This window comes from Hyla sarda, unplaced genomic scaffold, assembly GCF_029499605.1.
Source record: "Hyla sarda isolate aHylSar1 unplaced genomic scaffold, aHylSar1.hap1 scaffold_73, whole genome shotgun sequence".
NCBI lineage: Eukaryota > Metazoa > Chordata > Amphibia > Anura > Hylidae > Hyla > Hyla sarda.
The window spans coordinates 625223-640961 of NW_026610751.1; the positions used below are offsets into that span (position 1 = coordinate 625223).

Below are 15739 nucleotides of genomic sequence, written 5' to 3' on the forward strand. Positions count from 1 at the left end.
GATTAACACATTTAGTACAGTCCCTTGCTGAAAGGGTTCAGGCTCAGGAAACAGCTTATGATCAGGCAGTGGTCAGTCCTCCAGCTGTTTCGAGTGAACCAAAAATTAATCTTCCTGACTGCTTTTCTGGTGACCGAAAGAGATTTGTTGTGTTCAGGGAGAGTTGTAAGCTCTATTTTCACCTAAGACCACAGTCTACTAGCACAGAGGTTCAGAGAGTAGGACTTGTAACGTCATTGCTGCAAGGGGATCCCCAGGAGTGGGCATTCTCTTTACCTCCTTCAGCTCCTGAATTAAGTTCTGTGGATGCTTTATTTTCTGCTTTGGGCCTTCTTTATGATGAACCTGACCGAGCAGCCTTTGCAGAGTTTTAGATGGTTAATCTAAAGCAAGGGTGAAGAACGGCCGAGGAGTACTGTGCTGATTTTCGGAAATGGTGTTCTGCATCTGGCTAGACTGATCCAGCCCTTAGATGTCATTTCAGACTAGGATTATCTGACGCTATTAAAGATGTCCTTGTGAGCTATCCATTACCTGATTCATTAGAACAGGCCATGACTTTAGCAGAACGACTTGACAGACGTTTGAGAGAGAGAGAGAGAGAAGTTGTGAACGGTCCGTTTCTGCTGTCCCTCACTCTCCTTCCTCCATGTTGTCCTCTCTACCTACCTTTCATGTCTCTTCTGAGGAACCCATGCAGATAGGGAGATTGTCCTCCCAGGAGAGAAGATCCATTTGGAGGAAAAACAACTTGTGTTTCTTTTGTGGAGAGAAGGAACATCGGATCCAGAATTACGCCAAACACCAGCAGCAGGGAAATGCCAGGGCCTAAGTGACAATCGGGGAGGTCATTTGGGCACCCAGGTATCTCTGAAATTGTCATATAAATGTTGTTGCCAGTTCAAAAAAAAATTCTTGAAAAAAAAAGTATTTGGTTATCGTTTGTTGATTCTGGTTCTTTTACTCTAGTTCTTTTTCCAACAATTTCAAGGGAATTTACCCTTGAAATAGTTGGAAAGTCCCATCCCCATTGCTGGAGTGGATTATACACCCTTGTCAGGGGGTTGGGTCAGTTCTTCCACTCCAGAGGGGGGATTACTGCTTTTTTTTTAAATGTCGGTAAATGTGATTTGGGATTACCTTGGTTAAGAAAACATAATCCTGTCTTTGATTGGTCCTCTGGGGAACTCATCAAGTGGAGGTCCGAATGTATAAATAAATGCATTCCTACATATGCAACTCTCGGTGTAGCCCAAAGTAATCTACCCGAATTTATTTCTGATTTTTTGTGATGTTTCTTCTGAGGAGGCCTCCTCTACTTTGCCCCAACACCGAGATTATGACTGTGCTATTGAACTTGTACCTCATACCAAGTATCCTAAGGGGCGAATTTATAATTTGGTCCTGAAAGGGAAGATATGACGGATTATATTCGGTCAAGTTTACAAAAGGGTCATATTTGTCCTTCTGTTTCTCCTATGGGAGCAGGGTTTTTCTTTGTGGCAAAGAAGGATGGAGGGTTAAGGCTTTGTATTGATTATTGGAGTCTGAACAAGATTACAGTCAAAAATCAATATTGCCTCTAATTCCAGATTTGTTTAATCAATTACAGGGGGCATGTTGGTTCTCTAAATTGGACCTTTGAGGGGCTTATAACTTAATCTGAATAAAAGAGGGTGATGAATGGAAAACTGCTTTTAATACCCCTGAGGGTCATTTTGAGTATCTGGTAATGCCTTTTGGTCTCAGTAATGCCCCAGCAGTTTTTCAGAATCTGGTCAACGATATTGCAAATTTTTGGGTAAATTCCTCGTAGTTTATATAGATGATATTTTGATTTTCTCTCGAGATTGGTCATCTCATGTTGACCATGTATATTCTGTTCTTCAGGTACTGCGCCAAAACAAATTGTTTGTTAAACAGAAGTGTGTCTTTGGTGTCAAAGAGGTACAATTTTTGGTGTACATCTTAACTCCAGTACATTTTAAAATAGATGCTGAGAGGGTTAAGGCAGTTTCTGACCGGGTGCGTCCCACTTCTTTAAAGGCACTACAACAGTTTTTGGGCTTTGCGATCTACTACAGAAAATTCATAAAAAATGTTTCTATTGTTGCAAAACCATTGACAGATTTGACTCTTAAAGGGGCAGATCTGGTTAACTGGTCTCTGGAGGCAGCTTTTGAACATCTTAAGAGATTCTTCATTTCTGCTCCGATTTTAGTTCCACCAGATCAGACTAAACCTTTTATTGTTGAAGTTGATGCTTCTGAAGTTGGTGCTGGAGCAGTTTTGTCACAGGGAACTGCTTCTTTGACTAAGTTACGCCCTTGTGTAACTTAGAATAATGGTGCAACATAAGCAATTAGAAATAGACGAAAGAAGGCTGCACTCACCTACGGTTTTGTTGCCGAAGATCAATCTTTATTTTGGTGTCATTCAGCAAAGGCAAACGAATGACACCAAAACTGCTTCTTTGACTAAGTTACGCCCTTGTTCCTTCTTTTCTCGTAAATTTTCCGCAGCTGAACAAAGCTATGACGTAGGAAATCAAGAACTTTTGGCAATCGAGGAATTTTTTTGAGGAATGGAGACATTTTTCTTGAGGGGGCAGTTCATCAGGTTCTAGTAATCACTCACCATACAAATTTAACCTTCCATGAATCTGCCAAACGTCTCAATCCTTGTCAAGCCCGTTGGGCCTTGTTCTTTACTCGGTTTAATTTTGTTATTATTTACCGACCAGGTACTAAGAATGTCAAGGCTGATGCCTTATCTCGGAGTTTCAGTGCTTCTCAGCCTATAGACTCTAATCCAGTGACTATTCTTCCAGAAGGTGGGATTATTTCTGCAGTATCCACTGATTTAATTTCTGAGATATTGAATAATCATGGCTGGGTTCCTCCAGAGACTCCTAGAGGCAAGATCTTTGTACCTAGTCAATTTCGCTTCATTGTCAAAAGTCTCATTGTTCCCCGTTAGCAGGTCATCCTGCCATTCGGCGTACAAGGAAATTGCTTCAAAGGAAATTTCTGGTGGCCAACTCTCAACAGGGATATGGAGGCTTTTGTTGCTTCTTCTTCATCTCATTCCTTTGAAAATCTCCCTTCGGCCAAAGTTGTTGCTGATTTACTTTTAAGACATGTTGATGGGGTTCCAGAAAATATTGTATCTGATCGAGTGGTACAATTTGTTTAAAAATTTTGGCAAGCTTTTTGTAAACAGTTGGGTGTTGAGTTGTCTTTTTCATCCGCTTTTCATCCCCAATTTAACGGTCAAACTGAAAGGTTGAATCTAAATGTTGAACAGTACCTTAGATGTTATGTAGCAGATAGACAGGATGAATGGGTATCTTTTCTGTCTCTTGCTGATATTGCCTTGAATAATCAAGAACATTCTTCTACTGGTATGTCACCATTCTATAGTGTTTATGAATTTAATCCGTGACGGGAGACAATATATATCCGAAAAAAGGTAGACTTGTTCTCTCGAAGAGACATTTCTCCAACTTGGTAAATAGACGGTTCTCCCGGAGACGCTGCAGGACTTGCTGTCTGGGCCTGCTGGGATTTGTAGTTTTGCAGCATCTGGAGGGCCACAGTTTGCAGTGGTCTCTATACTGTAGCTCTCCAGATGTTGCAAACCTGCAAATCCCAGCATGCTGGGAGTTGTAGTTGCGATCCCTCCAGCTGTTGCATAACTACATCTCCCAGCATGCCCTTCAGCGATCAGTACATGCTGGGAGTTGTAGTTTTGCAACAGCTGGAGGCACACTGGTTGGAAAATATTGAGTTAGATAACAGAACCTAACTGAAGGTTTTCCAACCAGTGTGCCTCCAGCTGTTGCAAAAGTACAACTCCCAGCCTGCATGGTCTGTCAGTATATGCTGGGAGTTGTAGTTTTGAAACAGCTGGAGGTTTGCCCCCCCCCCCCCCCCATGTGAACGTACAGGGTACATTCACACGGGCAGGCTTACAGGAAGTTTTCTGCTTCAAGTATGAGCTGCGGCAAATTTTTCGCCGCAGTGCAAACTCCTAGCAGGGAACTCACTGTAAACCTCAGCCAGTGTGAACGTACCCTAAAAGCACTACACTACACTACACTAACACATAATACAGGGTAAAACACTACATATACACCCCTTACACTGTCCCCCCCCCCCCCCAAATAAAAATTAAAAACGTATTGTACAGTTCCAAAACGGAGCCTCCAGCTGTTGCAAAACAACAACTCCCAGCATTTCTGGACAGCCACTGACTGTCCAGGCATGCTGGGAGTTTAGCAACAGCTGGAGGCACCCTGTTTGGGAATCACTGGCGTAGAATACCCCTATGTCCACCCCTATGCAATCCCTAATTTAGTCCCCAAATGCACATGGCGCTCTCACTTCGGAGCCCTGTCGTATTTCAAGGCAACCGTTTAGGGCCATATATGGGGTATCGCCGTACTCGGGAGAAATTGCCTAACAAATTTTGGGGGCTTTTACCTCTTATGAAAAGGTGAAATTGGGGTCTACACCAGCATGTTAGTGTAAAAAAATAAATTTTTTACACTAACATGCTGGTGTTGCCCTATACTTTTCATTTTGACATGAGGTAAAAGGGAAAAAAAAAACCCAATGTAATTTCTCCCAACTACGGAGATACCCTATATGTGGGCGCAAAGTGCTCTGGGGGTGCACAACAAGGCCCAGAAGGGGGAGTGCGCCATGTACATTTGAGGTGATTTGCACAGGGCTGGCTAATTGTTACAGCGGTTTTGACAAACACAAAAAAACAAACACATGTGACCCCATTTCGGAAACTACACCCCTCACGGAATGTAATGAGGAGTGCAGTGAGAATTTACACCCCACAGGTGTCTGACAGATCTTTGGAACGGTGGGCTGCGCAAATTAAAATTTTTGTACAGACCACTGTTCCAAAGATCTGACAGACACCAGTGGGGGGTAAATGCTCACTGTACCCCTTGTTACGTTCCTCAAGGGGCCTAGTTTCCAAAATGGTATGCCATGTTGGGGTTATTTTGCTGTCCTGGCACCATAGGGGCTTCCTAAATGCGACATGCCCCCCCCCCCCCCCCCCCCCCCCCGAGCTAAATTTGCTCTCCAAAAGCTAAATGTGACTCCTTCTCTTCTGAGCATTGTAGTTTGCTCGTAGTGCACTTCAGGTCCACTTATGGGGTACCTTCATACTCAGAGGAGATGGGGTTACAAATTTTGGGGGGTATTTTCTGCTATTAAACCTTGCAAAAATTTGAAATTTGGGGGGAAACACACATTTTAGTGAAAAAAAAATATTTTTTTTTACATATGCAAAAGTCGTGAAACCCCTGTGGGGTATTAAGGCTCACTTTATTCCTTGTTACGTTCCTCAAGGGTTCTAGTTTCCAAAATGGTATGACATGTGTTTTTTTTTTTTTTGCTGTCCTGGCACCATAGGGGCTTCCTAAATGCGACATGCCCCCCGAGCAAAATTTGCTCTCAAAAAGCCAAATATGACTCCTTCTCTTCTGAGCATTGTAGTTCGCCCATAGTGTACTTCAGGTCAACTTATGGGGTACCTCCATACTCAGAAGAGATGGAGTTACAAATCTTGGGGGGTATTCCTGCTATTAACCCTTGCAAAAATGTGAAATTTTGTGGGAAACTGTGGCATATTAAGGCTCACTTTATTCCTTGTTACGTTCCTCAAGGGGTCTAGTTTCCAAAATGGTATGGAATGTGTTTTTTTTTTGCTGTTCTGGCACCATAGGGGCTTCCTAAATGCAACATGCCCCCCAAAAACCATTTCAGAAAAACGTACTCTCCAAAATCCCCTTGTCGCTCCTTCGCTTCTGAGCCCTCTACTGCGCCCGCCGAACACTTTACATAGACATATGAGGTATGTGCTTACTCAAGAGAAATTGGGCTACAAACATAAGTATACATTTTCTCCTTTTACCCCTTGTAAAAATTCAAAAATTGGGTCTACAAGAACATGCGAGTGTAAAAAATGAAGATTGTGAATTTTCTCCTTCACTTTGCTGCTATTCCTGTAAAACACCTAAAGGGTTAAAATGCTGATTGAATGTCATTTTGAATACTTTGGGGACTGCAGTTTTTATAATGGGGTAATTTGTGGGGTATTTCTAATATGAAGACCCTTCAAATCCACTTCAAACCTGAACTGGTCCCTGAAAAATAGTGAGTTTGAAAATTTTGTGAAAATTTTGAAAATTGCTGCTGAACTTTGAAGCCCTCTGGTGTCTTCCAAAAGTAAAAACACGTCAATTTTATGATGCAAATATAAAGTAGACATATTGCAAATGTGAATAAAAAATGTTTTGGGGGGAATATCCATTTTCCTTACAAGCAGAGAGCTTCAAAGTTAGAAAAATGCAAAATTTTCAAATTTTTCATCAAATTTGGGGATTTTTCACCAAGAAAGGATGCAAGTTACCACAAAATTTTTGCACTATGTTAAAGTAGAATATGTCATGAAAAAAAAATCTCGGAATCAGAATGATAACTAAAAGCATTCCAGAGTTATTAATGTTTAAAGTGACAGCAATGAAAGAAGGTAAATGGCACTCACCAGTGTCGTAGTATAACAAACTTGTTTATTCCATAAAGTGCAGCATAATAACAGACAAGGCAAGGGAGGACTTGGACGCCGTCCACGTAGCGGTGATAGCTATTTCGTGTGCGAGGCACACTTCCTCAGACCACTCCCCTACTACCGCCGGAACTCAGGTTAAATACCTGTGCTCCGGTGCAGGTGGGCGTATCTCTTAACTTACAACTGTGCAAAGGGACATAGAAAAAGAAACCCAAAGTGAAACACAGACAAGTTAAAAACAAATACACCTTTGCGGAGAACCAGAAGGGGATGCAGGTAAAACCTTTTAAATAAAAATTGCTAGGTCTACCTTATCATTCAACCCTAATGTTTAAAGTGACAGTGGTCAGATGTGCAAAAAATGGCCGGGTCCTAAGGTGTAAAATGGCTGGGTCCTTAAGGGGTTAATGGATCTGGTCTGGGGTCTGATAATTTAGTGGATCTGGTCTGGGGTCTGATAATTTAGTGGATCTGGTCTGGGGTCTGATAATTTAGTGGATCTGGTCTGGGGTCTGATAATTTAGTGGATCTGGTCTGGGGTCTGATAATTTAGTGGATCTGTTCTGGCGTCTGATAATTTAGTGGATCTGGTCTGGGGTCTGATAATTTAGTGGATCTGGTCTGGGGTCTGATAATTTAGTGGATCTGGTCTGGGGTCTGATAATTTAGTGGATCTGGTCTGGGGCTGATAATTCAGTGGATCTGGTCTGGGGTCTGATAATTCAGTGGATCTGATCTGGGGTCTGATAATTCAGTGGATCTGGTCTGGGGTCTGATAATTCAGTGGATCTGGTCTGGGGTCTGATAATTTAGTGGATCTGATCTGGGGTCTGATAATTCAGTGGATCTGGTCTGAGGTAACATATCATTGCTCAGCTGTTATGTGTGATTCCTGTAAGGGTAATGGCACACTTGTGGCAGTATTTGTTTTTTTTCTCTAACATTACTTTCCAGTAAAATGTGTCCTGGCCTTAACAAAGCAAGAGGAGCACTGCCAGAGCCCTGCAAAATTACCTCCAGCAGGCCACAAATGTGTGTGGTGACCCATGGTGATGGCGGGACCACCAGGTGCAATGGTGTAGGTGGAGGGGGCAAGATGGTATTAACCCCAGCGGCAAGGTGTTGTTAACCCCTAATGTTCGTGACGCCAGAGTGGTTTTTGGGTACCGGAACCACACAAACGGTTACTCCGCTATTCCAATGGCTAGGTAGTGAAAGGAGAGTCCATAACCAAGTTATGGTTTAACTGAGGCTTTACTGAGTTATGACAGATGGAATTATCTTCACAGCTAGGCCAGAAACCCAGAAGGACCTCACAGCTAGGCCAGAATCCCAGAGATGTGGCCAGGAACCCAGAAGGACCTCACAGCTAGGCCAGAATCCCAGAGAGGTGGCCAGGAACCCAGAAGGACCTCCCAGCTTGGCCAGAATCCCAGAGAGGTGTCCAGGAACCCAGAAGGACCTCACAGCTAGGCCAGAATCCCAGAGAGGTGGCCAGGAACCCAGAAGGACCTCACAGCTAGGCCAGAATCCCAGAGAGGTGGCCAGGAACCCAGAAGGACCTCACAGCTAGGCCAGAATCCCAGAGAGGTGGCCAGGAACCCAGAAGGACCTCCCAGCTAGGCCAGAATCCCCGAGAGGTGTCCAGGAACCCAGAAGGACCTCACAGCTAGGCCAGAATCCCAGAGAGGTGGCCAGGAACCCAGAAGGACCTCACAGCTTGCTGGGACCAATTAAACTTGTAATAGACTTTAGAGTCTTGACTTTAGGCTTGACTAGACTGTAGGCAGTGACAGCAGACATAGAAATGACTTACTGGAATGACTGTAGATTTGAGGCCTTCCAGGTACTGGACACTAGGACTGAGATCTCTGGCGTTTGCTGTTCCTCAGCAGGGAGCATAAGAGATAAGACAGAGAATTGTTATGGCCACCCCCTTGTATAGAGCGGGGCTGAGCCAAAGCCGATTGGTCAAGCTGTGGGTCATGTGTTAAACTGGTGCCGTCTGGGTAACATCATGTGACAGCATAAACATAACATTTCACATTAATACACTGATTCTAATTCTATTACATTAAATAACACTATAATAACGGCAGGGGAGACTCTACCGGAGAGCCCCCAGGTCACCGAGGTACTCAACCCGACAGGGCTTAAGTGTAGTGCAGGACCATGTCCTGTACTGGGACATCACATGTGCATGTGTCCACTCAAACGGTCAGAAACAGACTCCATGAGGGTGGTATGAGGGCCCGACGTCCACAGGTGGAGATGTGCTTACAGCCCAATACCATGCAGGACGTTTGGCATTTGCCAGAGAACACCAAGATTGGCAAATTCACCTCTGGCGCCCTGTGCTCTTCACAGATGAAAACAGGTTCACACTGAGCCCATGTGACAGACGTGACAGAGTCTGGAGACGCTGTGGAGAACGTTCTGCTGCCTGCAACATCCTCCAGCATGACCAGTTAGGTGGTGGGTCATTAATGGTGTGGGATGGCATTTCTTTGGGGGCCACACAGCCCTCCATGTGCTTGCCAGAGGTAGCCTGACTGCCATTAGGTACCGAGATGAGATCCTCAGACCCCTTGTGAGACCATATGCTGGTGCGGTTGGGTTCCTCCTAATACAAGACAATGCTAGACCTCATGTGGCTGGAGTGTGTCAGCAGTTCCTACAAGAGGAAGGCATTAATGCTATGGACTGGCCGCCCGTTCCCCTGAATCCGATTGAGCACATCTGGGACGTCTCGCTCCATCCACCACAGACTGTCCAGGAGTTGGCGGATGCTTTAGTCCAGGTCTGGGAGGACATCCCTCAGGAGACCATCCCCCACCTCATCAGGATCATGCCCAGGCGTTGTAGGGAGGTCATACGGGCACGTGGAGGGCACACACACTACTGAGCCTCATTGGGACTTGTATTAAGGACATTACATAAAGTTGGATCGGCCTGTAGTGGGGTTTTCCACTGTGATTTTGAGTGTGACTCCATATCCAGACCTCCAGGGGTTGATGATTTCCATTGATAATTTTTGGTGATTTTGTTGTCAGCGAATTCAACTATGTAAAGAGGAAAGGATTTCATACCATTAGTTCATTCATTCAGATCGAGGACGTGTTATCTTAGTGTTCCCTTTAGTTTTTGGGGGGCAGTGTATATATCTGCTCTGGTCCTCACACATTCCTTGTGAATTTGTTTTTTAGACACCGGCCTACAGTGGTGGATCAATCGAGGGACCCTGTCAGAACATGATAACTCTCCCACACCAGAAACTTCCATTGTTCCCCCTCAACCTCCTGATATCTGGGACCCTGTGTTACCCACTGAAATATCCGACCCACTATATAATGAAGGTGAAGTAGACGTTTTCTCTCCAGTGACCTGGGAAAGGGGAAGAACCAAAACAAAACCTTATATTGTTTTTTCTTTTAATGATTTATTTAAAAATGTTGAAATGTTTATAACTGAACATATATGAAAAAAGTATAATTAACCCTTAAAATTTCTCCCTCCAGTAGCCTAGTATGGGGGAAGAACCAGAATGTAATTTTATATAGATTTTTTTCTATGTATTGTATTAAAATCTGAATTCTTTAATTAAGAAAATTTATATGAAAAAATATAATTATTAACCCTTAAAGTTCCTATAGATTACCCAAGGCGAGCAGACTATTGCAAGCACTTAGTATTCCGCAGATCACTGGCTATCTTCCATTGAATACATTTTTACACTCTGGATTCCCGGTTGCCCATCAGCAGATCCTGCCCCTTGTGGATTTCGTTGCTGGTGAAATTCAATAAAAATGTATCTGTAGGGATCGGAGGATTCCATGTATTATCGGCCACGTGGCACTTATGTGGTACTCCAGAAAGGGGTAAATACTTTATTGACATTTGCTGGAGAGACAGCCGGAGAAGACAGCCGGAGAGACAGCCGGAGAAGATAGCCGGAGAGACAGCCGGAGAAGATAGCGGGAGACAGCCGGAGAAGACAGCTGGAGAGACAGCCGGAGAAGATAGCTGGAGAGACAGCCGGAGAAGACAGCTGGAGAGACAGCCGGAGAAGATAGCTGGGGAGACAGCCGGAGAAGATAGCTGGAGAGACAGCCGGAGAAGATAGCGGGAGACAGCTGGAGAAGATGCTGGAGAGACAGCCGGAGAAGATAGCTGGAGAGACAGCCGGAGAAGATAGCTGGGGAGACAGCCGGAGAAGATAGCTGGAGAGACAGCCGGAGAAGATAGCGGGAGACAGCCGGAGAAGACAGCTGGAGAGACAGCCGGAGAAGATAGCTGGGGAGACAGCCGGAGAAGATAGCTGGAGAGACAGCCGGAGAAGATAGCGGGAGACAGCTGGAGAAGATAGCTGGAGAGACAGCCGGAGAAGATAGCTGGAGAGACAGCCGGAGAAGATAGCTGGAGAGACAGCCGGAGAAGATAGTGGGAGAAGATAGCTGGAGAGACAGCCGGAGAAGATAGCTGGAGAGACAGCCGGAGAAGATAGTGGGAGAAGATAGCTGGAGAGACAGCCGGAAAGGAAAGTCAGAGAAAAGATTAAAAGAAAATTAACATCAAAATGGCTCAGCAAAATGTTGTATTTCCTCAATATTTGGTATGGGATAATTCATGAATCCTGTCAGGGAATATCGTCGACACTGGGGTCTAATTATGTAGGAGACATCATCTCGCCAGGGCCTCCATTATGTCAGAATAATAATAATAATTATTATAATTTATGAAATATGGTCAACAAAAATATTAATATTATTTCCTTTATGAATTGCCAAAAATATACAAACAATGCAATTCACCTTATCTGGGCCGACTATTTATCCAGATGGGTTTTATGGTGTCAGCAGCGCTAGGAAGCAATATATAATAATAGTGCAGTCATTGTAAAAATATACAGGTTTATTGGTTATACAGTAATTGTTACATACTGCGCTCCAGCCACAGACACCGGCCGTGAGCGCAACGTCCCAGTCTCTTACCTCACTCCACTCCTGCAGCTGCTTCCTCTCAGCCCTGGCGCACGCGTTCCTGTCCCTTTGGGGGAGAGCCGGAGCTTTGAAATTTAAAGGGCCAGTGTGCCTATAATTGGTGAATTCACCTGTCACCATGTTATAAGTTATTTGCATCTCCCACACCCCTCTGCCGGATCTTCAGTGCTTATTGCTATAAGAGAAAGCGCTCCCATTGCCTGTTTTGCCTACACGTGTTTCCTGACCGTCCTGCTACATTTTTTGACTCTGAACCTTTGCTGCCTACCTAGACCTTCTGCTATGTTGACTACGTCTCTGCCTCATCCTCTGGTACCTCGCCTTGCCCAGTTACCTGTGTGGTCGAGCCGTGTTGGGGGTATCGACCTGGGTGTCGCCTGCCGCAGCAAATCCATCCTGCTTTGCAGCAGGCTCTGGTGAAGACCAGCGGCACCTTAGACTCCGCTCCCCAATACAGTCCGAGTCATCAGCCACACAGGTCGAGGCTCCACATCCAGTTTCGTGACAGCCCGCATTCAGGTGCGTGACAGTAAGATCCTGCCATGGATCCAACTGGGGTTCCCCTGCCTAATAACATGGATCTTGCATCTATTGTGGCGCTCCAGTCCCAGCAGTTGGCCCAGCAGGCACAGCAGCTTAACCAGCTATCCACCATGATGCAGCAGTTGCCATGTGCTCAGCAGCAACTGTCATAGCCACAGCCTCCTCCAGCTCCAGTACAGCCTCCCGTTGCTGCAGTCTCCTCCGGAACCAAACTCCGTTTGTTGCTTCCTGAAAAGTATGAGAGGGATTCCAAGTCCTGTCGAGGTTTCGTGACGCAGGGGTCCCTGCACATTGAACTTATGGTGGACCAGTTCTCCACAGAACAAGCGAAGGTGGCTTTTGTCATTAGTTTCCTTTCTGGAAGGGCCTTGGCCTGGGCTACTCCACTATGGGATCGCAGTGATGCCATCTCTGCCAATCTCCAGGCATTCCTGATGAAATTTTACACTGTCTTCGAGGAACCTGATCGTGCTTCCTCCGCTGAGACGACTCTGCTGAGTCTTTCTCAGGGCAATTCCACTATTGGCGAGTATGCCATCCTGTTCCGAACCCTGGCGTCAGAGTTGTCCTGGAATAATGAAGCTCTCTGCGCTACCTTCAAGAGAGGATTTTCTAGCCAAATTAAGGATGTCCTTGACTTCATGAGGGTGATATGAAGGCCCGACGTGCACAAGTGGAGGTTGTGCTTACAGCCCAACACCGTGCAGAACATTTGGCATTTACCAGAGATCACCAAAATTGGCAAATTCACCACTGGCGCCCTGTGCTCTTCACAGATGAAAGCAGGTTCACACTGAGCAAATGTGACAGACGTGACAGAGTCTGGAGACGCTGTGGAGAATGTTCTGCTGCCTGCAACATCCTCCAGCATGACCAATGACCAGTTTGGCGGTGGGTCAGTAATGGTGTGGGGTGGCATTTCTTTGGAGGACCACACAGCCCTCCATGTGCTTGCCAGAGGTAGCCTGACTGCCACTAGGTACCGAGATGAGATCCTCAGACCCCTTGTGAGACCATATGCTGTTGCGGTTGGGTTCCTCCTATTACAAGACAATGCTAGACCTCATGTGGCTGGAGTGTGTCAGCAGTTCCTACAAGAGGAAGGCATTGATACTATGGACTGGGTGCCCGTTCCCCTGAATCCGATTGAGCACATCTGGGATGTCTCGCTCCATCCACCACAGACTGTCCAGGAGTTGGAGGATGCTTTAGTCCAGGTCTGGGAGGACATCCCTCAGGAGACCATCCTCCACCTCATCAGGATCATGCCCAGGCGTTGTAGGGAGGTCATACGGGCACATGGAGGCCACACACTACTGAGCCTCATTGGGACTTGTACATTACATAAAGTTGGATCGGCCTGTAGTGGGGTTTTTCACTGTGATTTTGAGTGTGACTCCATATCCAGACCTCCATGGGTTGATACATTTGATTTCCATTGATAATTTTTGTGTGATTTTGTTGTCAGCGCATTCAACTATGTAAAGACGAAAGGATTTCATACGATTAGTTCATTCAGATCTAGGACCTGTTATCTTAGTGTTACCTTTATTTTTGGGGGGCAGTGTATATATCTGCTCTGGTCCTCACACATTTCTTGTGAATTTGTTTTCTAGACACCGGCCTACAGTGGTGGATCGATCAAGGGACCCTGTCAGAACATGATAACTCTCCCACACCAGAAACTTCCATTGTTCCCCCCTCAAGCACCTCCTGATAACTGGGACCCTGTGTTACCCACTGAAATGTCCGACCCACTATATAATGAAGGTGAAGATTTTAAAGAGTACCTGTCATCAACAAAAACTTTTAATATGTTGTTCATAATCATTAATGAAGACATATTGCAATATATCTTCATTAAAAAATATTAATATTTATACCAGGTTTTTCATTTTATACTTTTGGCCACTAGGGGTCACTCTTCTATGCCTGGTCTGCAGGCAGCTTCCTATGCTTTTCATAGTAAGTGTACAGCTTTTAGGACTAATGCTGAAAGGGCACTGGTCCTTCCACAGGAAGTTCAGTACTCTCAGCTCAGGACTCGCTCCCAGCCTGGAGCAGCACTGTGAGCTACAAGGCTGTCTGGGCATTCTGGGAGTTGTAGTTTTGCAACAGCTGGAGGTACCCTGGTTGGGAAACACTGCTGCAGAGGGAGAGCAGCATAAAGGAAGACTGGCAGAAGCAGAGTCTTCATGTGACATCATGCCTGCCGGGACCCGCCTCCTTCCACCCCTCAGAAAGACAGTGCTCCTGAGCTAATGAAGAGGGATAAAAAAAGGTATTTCCACAGCGTTTTAAACCTCAATAAACACAGGGATAGGCATAGTTAGAGTAAGGGACAGATGGGGAGGGGGATCAGGGAAAGCTTAGTTGATGACAGGTACTCTTTAAGTAGACTTTTTCTCTCTCCAGTGACCTGGGAAAGGGGAAGAACCAGAACACAACCGTATATTGTTTTTTTCTTTTAATGATTTGTTATAAAATTTTGAAATGTTTAAAAAAGAACATATATGAAAAAAGTATAATTAACCCTTAAAATTTCTCTCTCCTGTAGCCTGGTATGGGGGAAGAACCAGAATGTAATTTTATATTGATTCTTCGTTTTTTTCTATGTATTGTATTAAAATCTGAATTCTTTAATTAAGAAAATTTATATGAAAAAAATATAATTATTAACCCTTAAAATTCCTATAGATTACCCAAGGCGAGCAGACTATTGCAAGCACTTAGTATTCCGCAGATCACTGGCTATCTTCCATTGAATACATTTTTACACTCTGGATTCCCGGTTGCCCATCAGCAGATCCTGCCCCTTGTGGATTTCGTTGCTGGTGAAATTCAATAAAAATGTATCTGTAGGGATCGGAGGATTCCATGTATTATCGGCCACGTGGCACTTATGTGGTACTCCAGAAAGGGGTAAATACTTTATTGACATTTGCTGGAGAGACAGCCGGAGAAGACAGCCGGAGAGACAGCCGGAGAAGATAGCTGGAGAGACAGCTGCAGAGACAGCCGGAGAAGATAGCTGGAGAGACAGCTGGAGAGACAGCCAGAGAAGATAGCTGGAGAGACAGCCGGAGAAGACAGCTGGAGAGACAGCAGGAGAAGATAGCTGGAAAGACAGCCGGAGAAGACAGCTGGAGAGACAGCAGGAGAAGATAGCTGGAAAGACAGCTGGAGAAGACAGCTGGAGAGACAGCCGGAGAAGATAGCTGGAGAGACAACTGGAGAGACAGCAGGAGAAGATAGCTGGAGAGACAGCTGGAGAGACAGCCGGAGAAGATAGCTGGAGAGACAGCCAGAGAAGATAGATGGAGAGACAGAGGGAGAAGACAGCTGGAGAGACAGCAGGAGAAGATAGCTGGAGAGACAGCTGGAGAGACAGCCAGAGAAGATAGCTGGAGAGACAGCCGGAGAAGACAGCTGGAGAGACAGCAGGAGAAGATAGCTGGAAAGACAGCCGGAGAAGACAGCTGGAGAGACAGCAGGAGAAGATAGCTGGAAAGACAGCTGGAGAAGACAGCTGGAGAGACAGCCGGTGAAGATAGCTGGAGAGACAGCTGGAGAGACAGCCGGAGAAGATAGCTGGAGAG

General features: G+C 45.3%; 1 protein-coding gene across 1 annotated transcript in view; it reads left to right on the forward strand.

Annotated features, from left to right (window-relative positions):
• LOC130344686 (V-set domain-containing T-cell activation inhibitor 1-like) overlaps positions 1 to 14957 on the forward strand; it is a 106735-nt gene extending 91778 nt beyond the window's left edge. Inside the window, exons 6-8 of the mRNA XM_056554466.1 lie at positions 9804 to 9953; positions 13757 to 13910; positions 14838 to 14957. Coding sequence (XP_056410441.1) covers positions 9804 to 9953; positions 13757 to 13857 — 251 coding nt within the window. The 3' untranslated portion in view covers positions 13858 to 13910; positions 14838 to 14957. The remainder of the gene's footprint in view (positions 1 to 9803; positions 9954 to 13756; positions 13911 to 14837) is intronic.
• Positions 14958 to 15739: the final 782 nt, after the last annotated feature.